Below are 21527 nucleotides of genomic sequence, written 5' to 3' on the forward strand. Positions count from 1 at the left end.
CAACTCTGTCACCGACTCTCCCTCCCTTCTATCGCTTCTCCCGCGGCGGGCAGGGTGCCCCGGTGCGGCGGCCGTGCCCGGTGCCCTCTCCGCGTTCCGCCGGGGTCCGGCTGCGCCCCGAGCCGTGCCCGCGGGAGCTGCCGGAGCCGCGGGACGAGACGCTGCCGGTGGTGGAGCAGCTGCCGCGGGGCAGGCACGGGGCTTTGCTGCAGGGGGGGGCCTCATCTGCAGGGGAGGGACAGGGTTGGGGCTCGGCGGTGCCACCGCGGCCCCTGCAGTCGCGGCCGGTGGCGCTGCTTACCGCGGCCCGGGCGCTGCGGGACCCTGCGCTCGGCCCCGCTCGGCTCCGGCCCCGCTCCGGGCCCGGGGCTCTCTCCGGGCGGCGGCAGCGGCGGCGGCGGCAGCTCTGCGGCACAGGGGGAGGACAGGGCTCAGCTCCCTGAGCCGCCTGAGTGCCCCGGTTCTTCCCTCCCACTCACCTCCCGTCTGCTTTTCCTGGCGGTAGCGGCTGCTCTTGGGCTTCAGGCGACTTTTGGAGATCGCCCCGCGGGTTTTCCCTGGGGAGGGGGGGATAGGATGGCAGCGTCAGCCCCTTCCGCAGCCAGCGAGACCCCCGCCCACCCGCACGGGCCCCGGGGGCTCACCTGTGCCGGGAGGGCAGAGGGCTCGGGCTGGGCGGCCCTCGCCGGCATCCGGGGCCACCGAGGGGCTGCGTGCCCGTGGGGGGGTGCCCGCACCGTGCGGGGGTCGCCTGCCAAAGAGGGGGTACAGTGAAGGCAGCGTGGGGGGGGCTCAGGGGCCGCCACAGGGGTGGCACAACTCTCTAGAGCTGTGCCAGAGCCAGGAGAAGCCGTGTGGTACTGCCACAGCTGGATGGCAGCGGTGTAGGGGGGGTGAAGCATCACAGCTGGGTGGAAGTGGCACAGCTGGATCACAGCTGGGTGGCAAAGGGGAGCTGGATGAGTGCAGTGGCACGGCTGGGGTGGAGGACCACGGCCTGGCAAGGCTGTCATAGCAGGGCCGGCCTGCAATGGCACATCTGGAGCACAGCTGGATATAGGCTGCACAGCTGGATCACAGCTGGGGTGGCAAAGGGGAGCTGGATGAGTGCGGTGACACAGATGGGGTAGAGGACCACAGCACGGCAAGGCTGGCCTGCAGTGGCACATCTGGAGCACAGCTGGATAGAGGCTGCACAGCTGGATTACAGCCACACAGCTGGACTGCAGTGGCACAGCTGGATCAACACACATCTGGACTGCAAGCACACTGGCAGATTGCAGCGGCACAGCTAAATCATGACACACCTAGATGGTAGCACAGCTGGATTGCAACCATGCAGCTTGGGTCATAGCACAGCTGGAATGCAACCTGGAGCTTGACTGCAGCTGCACAGCTGGAGTGCAGTGACATGCCAGCATTGTGGTGGCACAGATGGACCATGGCAGAGCTGGGGCACAGCTGGGCAGCACAGCTGGGTGATGATGGCCCACCTGACTCACGATGGTGCAGCTGTATTGCAATGCCCCCGTCACCCACAATGCCATGGATGTGTGATGGCAGCACGGCCAGAGCTCAGCTGGGGAGCAGGGGTGGATGGTGGCACCATGGATGGATCACAAAGAGACGCCTGGACCATGGTAGGACATCCAGACTCCACTGGGTCATGCAAACCCCAATGGCATGGCCAGACCACGGTGGCACAGCAGGACCCAGATCATGATGGAGTGGCTGGATTGTGATGGGAGACCCAGGCCATGGTGGGACATCCAGAGCCTGATCCAGAGTCCAGTGGCAAGGCCAGACTGTGGTGGAACAGTGGGACTGGATCACGTAAACATGATTGGGCACAACATCCAGAGCTCAATGGGACACCTGGATGTCCCATCAGATGACATATCTGCACCTCAGCAGCATGGCTGGACTATGGCAGCATGGCAGAGCCAAACCGTGACAAAATGGCTGGGTTGTGATGGAACATCTGGACCATGGTGAGGCATCTTGACCCCAACAGAACATCTGGACCCCAATGAGACACCTGGAAACTAATGACACCCTAACGACACAGCTGGACCATGATGGCATGGTAGGGCTGGGTATGACAACGTGGCAATGGAACACCCAGGCCATGGTGGGACATCTGGACCTCAATGGGACATCTGGACCCCAGCGGGACATCCAGACCCCAATGGCACGGCCATACCCAGCAAGGCCCATCCCCTACCGGGGCAGGAGGGAGCCATCCAAGTCGCGGAGGCGGGGGATGTCCTCCGTGGTGCGGGGTGAGGGTGTCAGCGTGGCGGTGGAGCGGCAGCCCGAGGAGGTGGTGGGCGAGGATGCAGCGGTGGCACAGGGGATGTCCTCACCAGGGTACCACACCTCCATCCCCAACCTGCACGGTGGAGACCACAGGGTAGCTGCTGGGGGCAGCATGCCCAGCCCCTGAGCCCCCACACTCACCCTCGGGCTGCCTCTTCCTCTTCATCCTCCTCTTCCTCCTCCTTCTCCTCCTCCTGGGCGCACTGGCTGAGCTCACTGGCTGAGGGTGGCGGGGGCAGCAGCTCTGTCCAGCTCACTGCCGGTGGTTTCACTGCTTGCCCCAGCTTTGCTCTGGCCCCTGTGCCAAGGAGGGATGCTGGGGGGGCTGTGGGGAGGGCACAGCACCACGAGCACCCACATGTGCCCCCACCCACCCGACCACCCTACCGTGCTCAGCCCGGCCACGGGGCACCTGGGAGGCTGCAGCATCCACTGGCTGGGAACCCCCCCCAGGGTAGGAGGTCCCATACTGTGAGAAGGGACGGGGGAACGCGCAGAGCTCCTCACTGTCAACCTCGATGGTGCTGTAAACCGGCCCCTCGGCAGCCCCCGCTCCAAACTGCTCCGTCTGCGCGATGTAACGGGTGATGCCAGCATCTGCAGAGGGTGACCAGCACCATCAGGGCTGACCATAACCCCCTCAAGAGCCACCCAGCCCCATGCTGACCCCTCACCATTGTAGTATCTCTCAGTGGACCCCAAACACCCGGCAGAACTGGCTGTGCTGCCACCACGCCACGCATCCGCCAGCCACGGGTAACCACTGCCAGCAGCTGCCCTGCAGGGGGACGGGGTGAAGGAATGCTGGTGCACAGCCCTGGGGCAGGCCAGGGGGGCCAGGGGGGGTTACCTGGGGCAGGGCAGGGGGGCCGGGGGGTTACCTGGGGTTGCTGCGCACTGGAGCCGGGAAGGCGACTGTGGAAAGAGATGGGGGTGAGGGCAGCGAGAGGCCGTACTGGGACCCCGCAGCACTCGTGGGCTTACCGGTGGGTGTGTAGGCAAAGGATGCTGCAAAGAGACAGACAGTGGGTGGCTGATGGGTGGGGGATGAAGGTGAGGGGTCCCAGGGGTAGCACCCTCTGTACCAGTGAAGTGGCTGAGCTCCTTCTTCCTCCGGCGGCGGCTGTAGAGCCAAGCAGCAAAGGCCGCGAGGACGACCCAGCAAGCGCCACCGACACCGGCAATGAAGGCTGGCTGCCTGGCTACCTCTGCTAGATGCTCAGTCAAGCTGCTCCCAGCTGCTGGCCCCGCACCTCGCTCCACCAGGGGGGCTGCAAGGGACACGGGAAAGAGGGACACACCGGCAGGGTGCCAAGGAGCGACCCCAAGCACCGCAGTGGGTGTCCCCATCATGCCCCACAGATGGGGAACAGCTGTGACAATGAGGGACTCACCGATGTGGATGGGGACAGGGGCACTGCGGGCACCCACACCAGCACTGGTGGCAGCAGCAACCTCAGCACGGTAAGGGACCCCGGGGACAAGTCCCTGCAGCACAGTCGCCAGCACCGTCCCCTCCACGCTCTGGTTGATGTGGAAGCGGCTCTCATTGCCCAGGCACCAAATCTGGTGGGGACCAGGAGGAAAAGATGGGGAACACCCATAAGGACAGCATGACGTGGCATCATGAGAGGACAGAGTGGAGCTCATGGTGTCATGAGTGCACAGAGTGGAGTTCATGGTGTCATGAGAGGACAGAGTGGAGCTCATGGTGTCATGAGTGGGCAGAGTGGAGTTCATGGTGTCATGAGAGGACAGAGTGGAGTTCATGGTGTCATGAGTGGACAGAGTGGAGCTCATGGTGTCATGAGTGGACAGAGTGGAGCTGCCACACCCCTGCTGCTGTCCACGCTTACCCGGTAATCGCGGATGACCCCGTTCTGCTCAGCCAGAGGTGGTGGCTGCCATGAGATGCGGACACTGGTACCATTCCCAGCCACACTGACAGCTCGTGGTGGGGCGCTGGGGGCTGCCGGTGGAGCACACGTGGGGTATCACCTCCAGGCTGTCCCCAGGGACCCGCACCATCCCCTCCATCCCCGCACTCACCCGCCTCAGGGGTGCGCAGAGCCCGCACAGCACTGTCGGGACCGTGGAGGTGATGGAAGTAGGGTCGCACCTTGACCTCGTAGTCCTGGCCCCGGCGCAGCTCGGTGAGCAGGGCCCCCCGCTCCCCCGGAGCCCACACCGCCCGCGCCAACTCCCAGCGCCCGCCGCGCTGCCGGTACAGCACCCGGTAGCCCTGAAGGAAGGGAGCCTGGTGCTCCACCTGAGGAGCCGAGGGAAGGGTGGGATGGGGGCATGATCGACACTGAGAGCCCTGTACTGGAAGGGAGGCTCAGCACTCACGGTCCAGGAGAGGTGGACAGTGCCCAGCGGCAGCACCACAGGTTCCTTCAGGTGCACAGCCACTTGTGCCAGCTCCTGCTGCACCTGCTCAGGATCCAGCCCTTGCTGCATGGGGTTGGTGTCTGCTGGAAACATGAGAGGATGGAAGGTCCATGCATATCTCCACTGGTGTCACCAAGGGAAGGAGCCATGGTGACAGCACATACCCATGGGAAACTCCACGGGCATCACTGGGAAAAGATGGACCCAAAGATTCCCAAAGATTTTGGGTGCACGGGAATCTCCACTGGTGTCACCAAGTGGACATGGACCCACGGGTGGGGGGTTTGCGGACACCTCCACTGATGTCCCTGCTGGGTCTCACCTTGGGTGCGCACAGGCTCCGAGATGCCACTGGGGTCGCTGAGCCCGTAGGCGTTGACCGCCCGCACCAAGAACAGGTAGACAGTGTCAGGGACAAGGCCGGTCACTGTGTGGGTCTCACTCTCCACATCAGCTGCCACTGTCTGCCACGGGCCACCCACTGCCTGGCTGCCAGGGGACAGGGGTGACTCGTGACAGGGTGGTATCAGGCCACCACATCATCCCTGCAGCCAGACAAGAGGCTTGTGTGATACCTGAAAGCCTCCACTATGTAAGAGGTGACATCGGTGGCACCACTGTCCTCGTTCCCTTTCCAGCTCAGGGTGACACTGCTTTTGGTGACGTTGGTGACCACAGGGGTGGAGGGTGGCCCAGGGAGGAGATCGGGTGCAGGGGAAGGCAGGGAGAGGCTGGATTCATCACCTGCAGGGAGATGCATGGAGGTCTGGGTGGCTTTGTTCCCAGGGCCACGGCATCCCCGCTGCGGTGAGATCTCCATGACCCACCTTGTACCTCCAAGGAGATGCCCCAGCTTGTCTCACCCGCTGGGCTGCTGGTCACGCACTTGTAGAGCCCGGAGTCTCTCACCTGCAGGGGGAAGAGCTCCTGCCCCATCACCCTGAGCACCCATCACCTCAGCACCCACCACGCTTTGTACCCACCACCCTGAGCACCCACCACGCTTTGTACCCACCACCCTGAGCACCCACCACGCTTCATACCCACCACCCTGAGCACCCACCACACTTTGTACCCACCACCCTGAGCACCCACCACGCTTTGTACCCACCACCCTGCACACCCACCATGCTTTGTATCCACCACCCTGAGCACCCACCACGCTTTGTACCCACCACCCTGAGCATCCCCCATGCTTTGTATCCACCACCCTGAGCACCCACCACCCTGAGCACCCACCACCCTGAGCACCCACCACGCTTTGTACCCATCACCTCAGCACCCACCACCCTGAGCACCCACCATGCTTTGTACCCACCACCCTGAGCACCCAACCACCCTGAGCACCCACCACCCTGAGCACCCACCACACTTTGTACCCACCACACTTTGTACCCATCACCCTAAACACCCACCACACTTTGTACCCACCACCCTGAGCACCCGCCACGCTTTGTACCCACCACGCTGAGCCCCAGCACTGCCTGCACCCATCATGGTGAGCGTCCACGTCCCTTTGCTCCCCCCTGGCACTCACTGCCCCCTCCCTCCCTGCAGTGCCCCCTCGAGTGCCCCTGCCGGGGCCGGCTCACCCGGAGGCCGCTGATCTGCAGGGTGCCGTTCTCCAGCAGGCTGGCACGGGGCTGCACACCTACCAGGGCACTGCCATCCTTCAGCCACCCCACGCTGCCTGCAGGGTCATGGGCCCCTGTCCCACAAGGCAGCAGCACCGTGGCCCCCACAGGCAGCACTGTCCGGTTAGTGGGGAGCAGGCTGAGCACCGGGGGGTGGAGCTCAGTGGGTGCTGCAGGGAGAAAATTGGGAATTGCTGAGTGGTGGGGTGGGTGTCACTCGTGTGCTGGACGTGCCAGCTCTGCGCTGGCACTGGACTTACCCCCTGTCACCTCCAGGCCTGCCCTGGCCAGGACACTGCCGGCCACGCTGATGGCCTGGCACAGGTAGCGGCCGGCATCGCTGGGCTGGACGTTGATGATGGTCAAAGCACCACTGGGGCTCACCCAGACACGGCCAGAAGGGACTGGGGGCTGGCCCGGGAACAGCAGGGTCTGAGAGGGAGTGGGAATAGTGGGGGATGAGGGGTGAGAAGCAGGGAATGAGATGAGGACAGGGTTAGGGGTGGGAATGAGACTGGGGACAGGGATGGGATGGGATGGGATGGGACGGGACGGGACGGGATGGGATGGGATGGGATGGGATGGGATGGGATGGGATGGGATGGGATGGGATGGGATGGGATGGGATGGGATGGGACGGGATGGGATGGGATGGGATGCGATGGGATGTGATGGGATGCGATGGGATGCGATGGGATGGGATGAAGTGGAATGAAGTGTGACGGGGATTGTGATGGGAATGGAATGGGCACAGGAATGTAATAGGGACTGTGATGGGATGGTGATGAGGACAGGTAGGGATGAGGATTGGTAGTGGTGTGATGTTGAGATGGGATGAGATTGGGATGGAGATGAGATGGGGATGGAGTGGGAATTGGGATGGGGATTATGATGGAATGGAAATGCTGATGGGATTGGGATGAGGATGGGACTATGACTGGGTGTGGGGTCAAGGATGAGGGAAGGAGACAGACCTGGCTCCCCTCCTTCTGCCAGAAGACAGCAGGTGGTGGGTTTCCCTTGCTCTGGCACTGGAAAGTCACACTCTGGCCAGGGGTGACAGCTTGGTCATGGGGCCCTGTGACAAGCTGGGGGGGCACTGCAGCAATGCAGGGAGAGACAAGGGCTTGTCTGGGCACTCCACCAGCACCCAAGGGTGCTCCCCAGGGCCCCCCTTACCATGCACAGTGAGGGTGCCCGATGCCTCCGACCTGCCCACGCTGTTGTCAGCCACGCAGGTGTAGGTGCCCTCGTCCTCCACCTGCAGCTGCCTGATCCGCAGGGTGTTGTCTGGCAGCACCTCCCACCTGGAGGAACCCACGAGGCTGGGGCACCAGGAGGGCGTAAGGTGCCATGGGGTGGGGATGCAGCGAGGGTGGAGGATGTGATGGGAATGTGGGATGTGATGGGTACAGGGGAAATCTGGGATGCAGGAAAATGGGAGATGTGATGGGGATGTGGAATGTGGTGGAGATGTGGAATGTGATGGGGATGGGGGATGTGATGGGGAATGTGGGATGTGATGGGGATGCGGGATGTAATGGGGATGTGGGATGCCATGAGGATATGGAATGTGGGAGGATGTGGGATGCAATGGGGATGTGGGATGAATCAGGGATGCGGGTTGCAGTGAGGATACGGGATGTGATTGGGATTTGGGATGTGATGGGGATGTGGGATGTGATGGGGATTGTGGGATGTGGTGGAGATGTGGGATGTGATGGGGATGTGGGATGCGATGGGGATGTGATGGGGATGTGGGATGCAATGGGGATATGGAATGTGGGAGGATGTGGGATGCAATGGGGATGTGGGATGAATCAGGGATGCGGGTTGCAGTGAGGATACGGGATGTGATTGGGATTTGGGATGTGATAAGAGTGAGGGATGCAATGAGGATTTGAGATGCAAAGGGAGATGTGGAATGGGATGGAGATGTGACACAGTGGGAATGTGGAATGCAGTAGGGAGCACAGGATGTGCTGAGGATGGAGGATGTGCCAGGGTCATGGGATGCAATTACTTGATGCCATGAAGATGCCAGGTGCTCCAAGCACACCAGGCTGGCACACACTGAGCTGCCCAGCTGTACCACAGGACCCTGGCTGCCCTTGGTGTCCCTGAGCCACCCCTCTCGCCCCCTACTCACCTTCCCAGTGGCATTTCACCCTCCTCCTTGCGCCAGCGCGCCGCCGGCTGCGGATCCCCCATCACCTCGCAGGCAAACTCCGCCGTGCCCTCCACCAGCACCACCTGGTTCTGGGGCCTCTTGCCAAAGGCTGGGCGCTCTGTGGGGTGGCTGTCAGTCCCAGCAGGATAGCACCCACCTCCCTGACACCCCAAACTTGAAATCCCCACGTACCAAAGACGACCAGCTCGGCTGGCTCGCTGTCCCTCTCCCCCACCACGTTGGTGGCCACGCACACATAGACACCAGCATCACTCTTGTGAGTGCTGGCCACCATCAGCTTCCCACCGCGGATCTGCAGGAGGAACAGCTCATCCCACATTGCCATCACATCCCACACCCCCATCACATCCCACATCCCCATCACATCCCACATCCTCATCACATCCCACATCCCCATCACATCCCACATCCCCATCACATCCCACACCCCCATCACACACCGCACCCCCATCATGTCCCACATCCCCATCACACCCCACATCCTCATCACATCCCACATCCCCACTGCATCCTACTCCCCCACTGCATCCCACAACCCCATGACATCCCACATCCTCATTGCATACACACACACATCTCCCATCCCTATCAAATTCTGCGTCCCCATTGCATCCTACGTCCCCATTGCATCCTGCATCCCCACCTCATCCCAAATCCTCATTGCATCTCATCCTGACTGCATTCTGCATCCCCATCACATCCTGCATCCTCATTGCATCTCACATTTGCACCCACACTGTCATCACACCCCATGTTTCCACTGCATCCCAAATCTCTGATGCATCCCATATCCCTATCCCGTCCTACATCCCCATCTCACCCCATATCCATCCCATCCTACATCCCCATCTCACCCCATATCCATAACCCATCCTACATCCCCATCTCACCCCATATCCCTAACCCATCCTACATCCCCATCTCACCCCATATCCCTATCCCGTCCTACATCCCCATCTCACCCCATATCCATCCCATCCTACATCCCAAATCTCACCCCATATCCCTAACCCATTCTACATCCCCATCTCACCCCATATCCATCCCATCCTACATCCCCATCTCACCCCATATCCCTAAATCATCCTACATCCCCATCTCACCCCATATCCATAACCCATCCTACATCCCCATCTCACCCCATATCCCTAACCCATCCTACATCCCCATCTCACCCCATATCCACATCCCATCCTACATCCCCATCTCACCCCATATCCACATCCCATCCTACATCTCCATCTCACCCCATATCCCTATCCCATCCTACATCCCCATCTCATCCCATATCCCTATCCCATCCTACATCTCCATCTCACCCCATATCCCTATCCCATCCTACATCCCCATCTCATCCCATATCCATCCCATCCTACATCCCCATCTCATCCCATATCCCTAACCCATCCTACATCCCCATCTCACCCCATATCCCTATCCCATCCTACATCCCCATCTCACCCCATATCCCTATCCCATCCTACATCCCCATCTCACCCCATATCCACATCCCATCCTACATCCCCATCTCACCCCACATCCATCCCATCACACAACTCTGCTGCATCCCACACCCCCACCACATTCCAGATCCTCACTGCTCCCCATCCATGTCACCCCACATCCTGTGTCCCTGTAACACTCCCCATCCCCTCCATCACCTTCAGCCCAGCTCTGCCCCGCTCACCGTCAGGCGCTCGTCCTTGTCGCTGACCCGCACCCCGTTTTTCTTCCAGGACACGCTGGGCTCGGGGTGCCCGCGGGGCGGGACGCACTCCAGCACGGCCGGTTCTCCCGCCGCCACCACCACGTCCCCCGGGGGCTGTCGGAAATCGTCCCGCAGCACTGCGGGGACAGCGCGGCCTCAGCTGCCGGCCCCGCGCCCCCGGGCTGCGGCAGCACCGGGGCTCGGAACTGGCTTGAGCACATTTTCATTTATCTTCATTGATTTTACTTGATTTTCAAATATTTTCATTTGTTAGCATTTATTTTCATGTGTTTTCAATTATATTCACCTCTCTTAATTTCTTTTACCATGTTTTCATTTATTTTCACTCCTTTGCAGTAATTTTCATTTATTTTCATTTATTTCCAATTATTTTCAGTTCTTTCACTATTTCTCTTCACTAATTTGCACTTATTTTTTCATTTATTTTCACTTTCTTTAATTTACTCCCACTTTCTTTAATTTCTTTTTTTCCCATGTTTTAACTTATTTTCTCTTATTTACGTTCATTTCCACTTCCTTACTTTTAGTTTCACTAATTTTCACTCGTTTACTTTTTTCATTTGTTTTCGCTTAGTGTCATTTATTTCCAATATTTCATTCGTTTTCGCTTAGTGTCATTTATTTCCAATATTTCATTTGTTTTTACTTAGTGTCATTTATTTCCAATATTTCATTCGTTTTCGCTTAGTGTCATTTATTTCCAATATTTCATTTGTTTTCACTTAGTGTCGTTTATTTCCAACATTTCTCACTTCTTTTAATTTATTATCATTCCTTTTCACTTTACTTATTCCTAATTATTTTCCTCGTATTTTTATTTACTTTCCCCTCTTCACTTGGCAACAGAGATGGGAATGTGAAAGCCACAGCTACAGGAGCAGGCTGGGTTTAGGGGGCGACACCAGAACCCCAAATTTCCCTCCCTCAAATGCTCCCCCAGGACTCACCGGCCACCTCCAGGGAAGCATTGCGGCTGGTGGCCTCGCCCAGGTAATTCCTGGCCACGCAGACATAAACGCCCTCGTCGGGCTTTCCCCGCCGGCCGTGCAGGATGCGGAGGAAGAAGAGGGAGCCGCCCGGGAGGAGGGTGCGGTGGGAGCGGGGATCCTCCCGGTCCGTCTCCACCCGCTCCCCGTCCTTGTACCACTCCACCTCCGGGGCCGGCCGCCCCTCGGCCTTGCAGCTCAGCGTGGCCGGGTCCCCCTTGGTGACCAGGACATCCGTGGGGTGCTCCACGATGCGGGGAGCCGTGTCCTCCAGCTGGGCGTGGGATCCTGCAGGACAAGCGGGGAGGGGCAGGGATGGGTTTGGGGGCTGAGCATCCTTGGATTGAGTGGTGCTCTCCTGGCCCCAGACCCTGCTTTGCTTGGAAGGCAGGAGGTGAGAGATGAAATGTGGCCAGGTCCCAGCCCAGCCTATCCCAGGGTGGGAGGGAGCAGGACCACAGAATCACAGAATCACAGAATTCAGAGGATCACAGGGTCAGAGGATCACAGAATCACAGAATTCAGAGGATCACAAAATCACAGAATCAGAGGAACACAGGGTCAGAGGATCACAGAATTCAGAGGATCACAGAATTCAGAGGATCACAGGGTCAGAGGATCACAGAATCACAGAATTCAGAGGATGTAAAATCACAGAATCAGAGGAACACAGGGTCGGAGGATCACAGAATCACAGGATCACAGAATTCACAGAATCAGAAGATCACAGAATGACTGGGGATCACAGAATCACAGAATTCAGAGGATCACAAAATCACAGAATCAGAGGAACACAGGGTCAGAGGATCACAGAATCACAGGATCGCAGAATTCACAGAATCAGAAGATCACAGAATGACTGGGTTGGGAAAGACCTTCAAGATCATTTGTCGGGAGTTTAGTTCAAGCATGGCTTAAAGAAAAAGGCCATGAAGGCATACAGTTGAGAGAACAGTAAAAGGTAGTTGCAAAGCAGTTCCAAAAGCAGTTCCCAGCCTGATTTCTATAAACAATTAGACTCTCTCATGCATCACTTTATAAACAATAAGGTTCTCAGACAGTCTTCCCATAACAAGCGAAACACCCTCTCTGGGAAAAGATGGCACCCTGAGAACAGATGTGGAAGTTTTGGGAACCTTTCATATCACAGTGGGAACACTGGTTTTGTTTTTAATAAACAATTAACGGTATTGTAAAACAAAAGGAGTGGTTAGAGTTTTCTCTGTTAGCCTATCATAAACCTGGATTTTGGAATATGCATGAAATTAATTAACACTGTTATTTAAAGTGACTGATCGATCAATAAATCGGAGTTGGATGCATTACAGGATGGTCGTTCTCCCCTCACTTCAACAATCATTGAGTCCAACACAGCCCAAATCCCTCAACTCAACCCTGGCACCCAGGGCCACATCCAGGCTTTGTTAAACACACCCAGGGATGGGGACTGCACCACCTCCTCAGGGCAGACAATTCCAGAACTTTATCACTCTGTAAAAAACATCTTCATAACATCCAACCTAAATTTCCCTTGGTGCAGCTTAAGATCAGATGGAGAGGTGTCAGGCAAGGCCAGTGGGACAAAGCAGCCTGATGAAATGGGGATGGGACTAAATTCTCCCCAAAAAGGGATTTTTCCACCAGCTGCAAGTGCTGACTTTCTGTAGCAGAGCTGGTCATTCTGGGCTGCAGAAAATGCTTAATTGTAAGTTTTTAAAAGCCCCATATTGGAGTTATGGGGCTGTTACAGAAAAAAAAAAAACAACCCTGCTAGGGCACAAGAATTAATAGATGGTCATTAATGTCAGTATAATTAACGCTCATTAATGCTGGGGCCAGCTGGGCTGAACCACGTGTGTCCCCAACACCGCCTGGGGTGTCTTGGCAGTTTGGTCCCCAGGTGTCACTGCTGGCCCAGTGGCACAGGCACACACTGCACGCCCAGCCACACGTGTGCACACAGCTGTGGGTCTGCACAGGTGCATATGAGCACTACACACACGTGCATGTGTGCTCATGTGCGTTACACACACGTGCATGTGTGCACACGTGCGTTACAAGTGCAGGTGCATGTGTGCACAGGTGCATTGCACGTGTAGGTGTGTGTATACATGTGGGCAGTCACGCAGGGGTGTGCACACACACAGGTGCAACCACACACATGTGCTTGCACACACACATATGCACATGTGTGCTTCAGGTGGGATGTGCATGTTCTGACATGCACAGATGCATGCATGTGTGTGTGCATTCGTGCAGGGTGTAAATGCACACACACACATCTGCACACATGCATGTATTTGGGGGGGTCCTTTCATACATACATATGTGTTCAGGCATGCAGAGGTGCACACACATGTGCACATTCACACACGGGTGTGGCATGCATACACAGGCTGCACACGCAGGTGCACATGCACAGGGGCACACACAGGTCCACGCACATCCATGCACATCCACACACACTCAAGTGGGGCCATGAGCCTATGCTTACCTACATTGCTGCATGCACACACATGCACACACATGCACACTGTACAGACATGCACACACACGCACACTGCACGCACATGCATACTGCTCCTAAAAGCACACATGCACACTGTACACATATGCACACACATGCACTCTGTACAGACATGCAAACACATGCACAACGTACAGACATGCACACACCACATGCACACTGCACATAAATGCACACATGCACATAAATGGACAGACGCACATACACGCAAGCACCTGCGCAATGTACAGACACGCACGTGCATGCACACATGCAAATACATGCACATGCACACACATACACTGTCCATAAATGCACACATACAGACACATGCACACTGCCCATACAAGCACATATGCACAAATGCACACTGTACACACATGCACACACACGCATGCACACTGCCCATACAAGCACATATGCACATACATGCACATATGCACACTGTACGCACATGCACATGCATGCACACGCATGCACACTGCCCATAAGTGCACACACGTGCATGCACATGCACACGCACCCCACACACGTCTCCCACTCGCACACGCCCTTTCCCCTCACTCTGGGGCAGGATGCAGGGGGCGCTGCAGTTTGGGGTGCCCAGGGGTTGCCATGGGGACGGGCTGTGGCTGCCATGGGGACGGAAGCGATGCTGCCGGGCACTGGGTACCCCGGGGGGCACAGCAGGGACTGAGGGGGCCGCAGCTGGGCCCGGTGACTAATTGGGACAAGCAGGGGGTCAGGGCAGGCCCCTCCCTGTGCCCGGCTGGCTGTGCAGGGGCAGGGGCACCCAGGGGGTTTGGGAACACCCCCGCCCCCTCCCCAGCCACCTGGAGGGGCACAGACTGAAAAAGAGGGGAGAAGCTCAAAACTGAGTCAAAATTCAGTCAGACACCTCCTCCCTCACCCCTCCTTCACCCCCACTCCGCTCACTGGGGTCATGGGGCTGGTGTGGGGACATGGGGAGGATTAGGGCACACGGAGCTGGTTGGAGGACACTGGAATGGTTCAGGAATGTAGAGAGAGTTTGGGAACACGGAGCCAGTTCCAGTCAGTAGTCTGGGATTGGCTTGGGGACACAGGGCTGGTTTGGAGAGATGGAGTCTCTCCTAGTTTTGTCTGGGAGTTGGTTTGGGCACACTGGGACAGGTTTGGGACACGGGGCTGGTCCTGGTTTGGAGACTGGGCATGGATGTAGGGAAATGAAGGCTGTTTGAGGACACTGGGTTGCCCCTGGTTCGGGGTCTGGGGACATGGGGACAACTTGGTGTCTGTCCCAGCTCACAGTCTGGCAGCTGAGGAGGAACACGGGACAGTTTGGGAACAGGGAGCTGCTTGCAGTTCAGGATTTGGGAACACAGGACTGGTTTGGGAACACCAGGACGGTCCTGACTTGGGCAGAGCGGGCTGGTGTCGGTTTGGGGTCGTGTAGACGATCTAAGGACACCACATCACTCCCAGGAGCTGGGGACAGGGAGTTGGTCCCAGAATGGGGACACGGGGCCGGCGTGGGGACACTGGGTCAGTTCCGGAGCTGTGACATGGGGCAGGTCCGGTTTGGGGACAAGGGGACAGGATGGGAATCCAGTGTGGGTGCTGGTGGGGTCCCAGCTGGGGCTGGGGTCTGTGGGTACTCCCAGCATCCCGGCTGGAGCGGGAACTCCGGGACGGGGCGGCAGAGGGACCGGGGAGCACGTACCGTTACCGGGGCTCAGATCGGGCAGGTGGAGCGCGGCGATGGAGCGATTGATGCCGAGCAGCAGCGAGGAGGAGGAGTTGGAGCCTTCGGCTCCCAGCGAGTCGGCGAACAGGTTCATCTGCAGCAGCGTCTTCAGCAGGTACCGCAGCATCCTGTCCCGGCTCGGCTGAGATCGGCGGGGCTCGGCTCGGCTCTGCACGGCACTACCCGGCACGGCAAAGACTGCACTACCGACACTACCCGGCACGGCAAAGGCTGGCTCAGCTCAGCCCGATCCGGCTTAGCCCGATCCGGCTCAGCCCAGTCCGGCTCAGTTCAGCCCGATCCGGCTCAGCTCAGTTCGGCTCAGCCCGATCCGGCTCAGCTCAGTTCAGCTGGGCTCAGCCCAGTCCGGCTCAGTTCAGCCCGATCCGGCTCAGCTCAGTTCGGCTAAACTCGGCTGAGCTCAGCTCAGTTCAGCCCAATCCGACTCAGATAAGCCCGATCCGGCTCAGTCTGATCCGGCTCGGCTCAGTTCCGCCTAGTCCGGCTCAGTTCAGCCCGATCCGGCTCAGCTCAGTTCAGCTGGGCTCGGCTCAGTTCATCCCAGTCCGGCTCAGTTCAGCCCGATCCAGCTCAGGTCGGTCCGACTCAGCCTGATCCGGCTCAGCTCAGTTCGTCTCTGTTCGGCTGGGCTCAGCTCAGTTCAGCCCAGTCTCGCCCAGTTCCGCCCAGTCCGGCCCCGTTCAGCCCAGTCCGGCACAGCCCGGCTCGACTCGGCTCAGCACAGCCCGACTCAGTCCGGCTCGGCTCAGCTCAGCTCGGCTCGGCTCGGCTCAGCTCAGCTCGGCTCGGCTCGGCTCGGCTCAGCCTGCGGCACCGCCCCCGGGTAGGGGCCGGCCCGGGGCGGTGCGGGGCGGGGTGACGCGGGTGTCCCTGTGTGCCCTCCCCGTCCCCGAGCAGCGGCATGGGCACCGAGGCGGGGGATGTCCCGTGTGGGGCGGGGTGGTGCAGTGGAACTGGGGTGAATTTTGAGGGGGCACAGGAAAAGGGGGGTCCTAGGGCTGGAGGGACGACACGGAGGAGACGCAGCAGCTCCCTGGCTTCACCCCAAATTACGCGACACCACATGGGGCTGCATCAGCCCACACTCGGGACCCCCCGTCAGTGAACCCCGAAAAGCAGCACGACCCCGCAGCCCACGGGGAATGAGGCTGAGTAACACACTGAGGGACACTTTGGGGGGGCTGGGACCACCAGCGGCCTTCAATTTGTGGGGTCAGGGGGGAAACACGGAGGAATCAGCACCATTGAATGCGTGAGTAGCAATTGGCCGTTTAATTATTGTGTTGGGGCTGATGTGGGAAGCAATGAGGCTCCTTCAGCGAGCACCCGGCGGGGGGCTGGGGGAATTAATTAGGGAGGTTCATTATGGGGAGAGGGGGCTCCTGGGGGGAGTTTATTAAAGGATATTTTGATGGCGGCACTTGGAATAGGGTAAAAGTGGGGGAAAAGGGAAGTGGGGAGTGTGGGGAAGCTGGAGGGGGCTCGGGGAAAAAGAGGAGGTGGGGAAGGAAGGGGCAGTGGAGGAGGACCAGGGGGGACTGGGTTTGCACATCTGGGATTTGGGAGGGAGAAGGGGCCTCACATCTGCATGCCCAGAGCAGTGGGAGTCTGCCCACATGTGTTTGCACATCTGGGTCCCCAAAGGCATTCACATCTGGAGGACACTTGGGGCACAGCTGGGGAGGGGGGGAGGTTTATCCGCACACATCTGGGGCACCAAGGATCTCCAGGGTGTTCACATCTGGGAGGGTTGGGTGGTGTGGGGGATGCAGCTGCATCAGACCAACAGCTGGAGAGGTCTCTGATGTCACAGCTGGGCACACAGCTGTGCACAGGCATGCTCGAGCACATCTGGAGAGCCAGGTGGTTTCCCTTTGTGCACATCTGGAGTTTGCACATCTGGACAGCTTGCCCGGGCTGCTTTTCCACGGCCCGAGCTGTGCTGAGGCTGCAGAGGGGTGCACATCTGACCCACTCAGCCTCAGCAGCATCCTCTGGGTTCTCCATATCCCACCGAATCTGCCAGGTGTCCGGTGGGCAATGCATTATTCATCTGTCCCTTGGAGCTAGGCACAGAGAAAGTAAATAAATATTAATTTAGTAGGAGCACAAAGCTTTTCCTCTTCTCCTGCTGGCAGTGTGGCAGCACAGGGATTTCTCGGTAGGATCAGAAAAAAAAAATTATCCATGAAAGAAGAGGTTTATCCAACTATTACCTGAATAATTCTGTGGGATGGGAATTGATGGCAATGCTGGAATATCTAAACATTGCATGCTCCTGTTTCCCCACTTTCTCCTTTTGGGAAAAGCTGACCTGAGGAATGGGACATCTCCAACACAGAACTACAGGATGAAAAAGGGTGTTAATCCATGGAAAACCCTTGGGCCCCTTTTCATGGAGTCCTTGGAAAATGTGAGAATTTTTAATGGGAATCCTGGAGGTTTTGGGAGCCTCAGGGATTAAAGCACCTCTGTATTAATCCCAGTCTGAGGCCCGAGGCCGCAGCGATGGCTCCCAGGGGTGACACACGCACATCCAGCGCCTCCTCTGAGAGAGCTTGTGATGGGGAATGAGACAAAGGAGCCGCCTCATCCCGATGGATAATCCCCCTCAGATCCATCCCGTTAATCAGCTGGGCAAACAGCGAGAGCGGGGGCATCGCCTCCTCGTTAGCAGATTTATTCTCACTGCCACGGCATTTAATTGCTGCTTGATTTAGCGATTAGCGCCTGTTTGCCCAGGCTTTGCCCAAATCACCCTCCTCAAAGTTTTTACATGGGGGGAGGCTTCCTCCATACTTTGTTATCCTCATTATTCTACACTGGTTTTGCTGCTTTCTTATTCCTCCTGTTTTTCCCCAACCAACCCTCGCTGAGCGGCATTGGGGAGCTGGGGAGGGGGGAAACTGAGGCACGAAGTTTGGCCATAATGAGGAGCGACAAGATATTTGTCTGGGCAAATGAGCGGCTGGGTCCCCCCTCCCCGCTGCCGGGGGAACCCCTGGCAGCCCCGTTATTAACATTCCCCCCGGGAGCCCCCCACCCCGAGCCAGGCGTTTGGCCGGGAAATGCGGCTTTTTGAATATTTATAGAGGTTGTGGCAGCACTTGGGGGGGGGAGGAGGGAAAGGGGAGCACGGGGGCGGCTGGGGGGGGTGGAGAAAGCCATGTTGGGGACTGGCAGTGGTGGGGAGGGGGGGCATGGAGCTGGAATCCTTTAGGGATGACACTGGGATGCTGTAGGGGATGACACTGGGGATGGTGTGGGGATGACACTGGAATGGAGTGGGGAATGACATTGGGATGGTGTAGGGAATGACACTGGGATGGTGTAGGGAATGACACTGGGATGGTGTAGGGAATGACACTGGGGATGGTGTGGGGATGACACTGGAATGGAGTGGGGAATGACATTGGGATAGTGTGGGGGATGACACTGGGATGGTGTGGAGAATGATGCCGGGATGCTGTAGGGATGACACTGGGATGCTGTAGGGATGACACTGGGATGGTGAGGGGCATGGCACTGGGATGGTGTAGGGGATAATGCTGGGATGCTTTAGAGATGACACTGGGATGCTGTAGGGGATGACACTGGGATAGTTTGGGGGATGACACTGGGATGGTGTGGGGGGTGATACTGGGATGCTGTAGAAGATAATGCTGGGATGCTGTAGGGGATGACACTGGGATAGTTTGGGGGATGACACTGGAATACTGTAGGGGATGACACCAGGATGCTGTAGGGGATGATATTGGGGTGCTGTAGGGGATGACACTGGCTTGCTGTAGGGGATAATGTTGGGATGCTGTAGGGAATGACATTGGGATGGTGTAAGGAATGACACTGGGATGCTGTGTGGGAAATGACATTGGAATGGAGTGGAGGATGACACTGGGATAGTCTGGAGAATGATGCAGGAATGCTGTAGGGGATGACACTGGGATGGAGTGGGGAATGACTCTGGGATGCTGTAGGGGATAACGCTGGGATGCTGTAGGGGATAACGCTGGGATGCTGTGGGGGATAACGCTGGGATGCTGTAGGGAATGACACTGGGATGGTGTGGGGGATGACACTGGGATCGTGTAAGCAATGACACTGGGATGCTGTGGGGGGTAGCACTGGGATGGTATAGGGGATAATGCTGGGATGCTTTAGGGATGACACTGGGATGGTTTGGAGAATGATGCAGGGATGCTGTAGGGGATGACACTGGGATGCTGTAGGGGATGACACTGAGATGCTTTAGGGATGACACTGGGATGCTGTCAGGAATTACTCTGGGATCCTGTAGGGGATGACACTGGCTTGCTTGAGAGGACAGTGCTGGGATGCTTTAAGGAATGATGGTGAGATGTTTTAGGAGAATGTAGTGGATGTTCTAGAGGATAGAAGTAGGATCCTTTGGGAATCATGATGGATACTTCAGGGGGTGACAAGACTGGGATTGTCTGAGGGATAACTGTGATGCTTTAAGGAAAGATGCTGAGATGTTTTAGGGGAGCATATGGGAATGACTGGGATGCTTTAGGGGATGATACTGTGTTGATTTAGAGGATGACGCTTGGACGCTTTAACAAATAATGCTAGGATGTTTTAGGGCATGGAGCTGGAGAGTTTTGGGGAGCATACTGGGATGGTGTGGGGAATGACACTGGGATGTTGGGGAATGATGCTGGGACGGTGTAGGGGATGACACTGGGATGGTGTGGGGGATGATGGTGGGATGCTGTAGGGGAAGACACTGGGATGGAGTGGGGAATGACACTGTGATGGTGTAGGGGATGACACTGGGATGGTGTGGGGGATGACACTGGAATACTGTAGGGGATGACACCAGGATGCTGTAGGGGATGACACTGGGATAGTTTGGGTGATGACACTGGGATGGTGTGGGGGATGACACTGGGATGGTGTGGGGGATGATGGTGGGATGCTGTAGGGGAAGACACTGGGATGGAGTGGGGAATGATACTGTGATGGTGTGGGGGATGATACTGGGATGCTGTAGGAGATAATGCTGGGATGCTGTAGGGGATGATACTGGGATGCTGTAGGGGATGACACTGGGATAGTTTGGGGGATGACACTGGAATACTGTAGGGGATGACACTGGGATAGTTTGGGGGATGACACTGGAATACTGTAGGGGATGATATTGGGGTGCTGTAGGGGATGATATTGGGATGCTGTAGGGAATGGTGTCAGGATGGCTCATGGATAACACTGTCTAAGGGGAGTGCACTGGGGTGTTTTAGGGGATGATGCTGACATGCCCTAAGGAATGACACTGGGATTTTTTCAGAGAACAGACTGGACTAGGGGATAATGGTGGGATGAATTAAGGAGAGATGCTGGCATCCTTAAGGTCCTTTAGAGGACCTTATGGGACTTCAGGGTGTGATGCTAGGGATGCTGTAGGGGAGCAATCTATCATGCTTTAGAAAATGTCACCGGGATGCTTTAAGGGATTAGTCTGGGATGCACAGAGAGATGCCAGGATGTATTAGGGGATGATGGTAAGATACTGTGTTGCAGTACACTGGAATGCTGCAAGGAATAATGCTGGAATGCTGTAGGGGATGGTGTTGGGATGCTTTAGGTGAATGATCCTGGGAAACTTTAGGGAAGCACATTGGAATGATTTAGAGGATGACAGTGAGAGGCTTTAGGAGAGGATGCCAGGGTGTGAGATGGAATAACGTTAGGATGTTTCAGATGAACATGCTGGCATGATCTAGGGGATGACACTGGGGTGCTGTAGGGGTTGATGCCAGGATATTTTAGGGGATGGTGCCAGAATTTTTTAGTGGATGCTTTAGGAGAGCTTAGTGAGATGCTTTAGGGGATGACTGAGAAGATTTAGGGGAGCGCACTGACGTGCTTTAGGGGATGATGCCAGGGTGTGCAAGGAATAAATCTGGGATATTCCAGGGAAGTGCGCTGGCATGCTTTAGGGGATGCTGCTGGGATGCTTTCAGTGAGCAGATTGAGATGCTTTAGGGGATGACCCATGGAGCC

At 57.3% G+C, this 21527-nt stretch overlaps 1 protein-coding gene across 1 annotated transcript; it reads right to left on the bottom strand.

The window, feature by feature from the left end:
- Positions 1 to 28: 28 nt before the first annotated feature.
- Positions 29 to 15662, bottom strand: ROBO3 (roundabout guidance receptor 3). The gene is made up of 25 exons (XM_063178307.1): positions 15459 to 15662; positions 11212 to 11538; positions 10223 to 10380; positions 8707 to 8827; positions 8494 to 8632; positions 7524 to 7651; positions 7319 to 7443; positions 6605 to 6776; positions 6303 to 6514; positions 5538 to 5619; positions 5286 to 5454; positions 5033 to 5199; positions 4669 to 4793; positions 4369 to 4588; positions 4176 to 4288; positions 3405 to 3885; positions 3201 to 3327; positions 2994 to 3097; positions 2707 to 2916; positions 2461 to 2617; positions 2225 to 2392; positions 645 to 751; positions 480 to 557; positions 302 to 406; positions 29 to 225 (listed from the first exon to the last, which is right to left on the bottom strand). Exons 1-25 carry the CDS (start codon positions 15607 to 15609, stop codon positions 29 to 31), a joined length of 4143 nt encoding a protein of 1380 aa, XP_063034377.1. The 5' UTR covers positions 15610 to 15662.
- Between the last annotated feature and the right edge of the window lie 5865 nt (positions 15663 to 21527).

Source organism: Melospiza melodia, chromosome 29, assembly GCF_035770615.1.
Source record: "Melospiza melodia melodia isolate bMelMel2 chromosome 29, bMelMel2.pri, whole genome shotgun sequence".
NCBI classification, from domain to species: Eukaryota; Metazoa; Chordata; class Aves; order Passeriformes; family Passerellidae; genus Melospiza; species Melospiza melodia.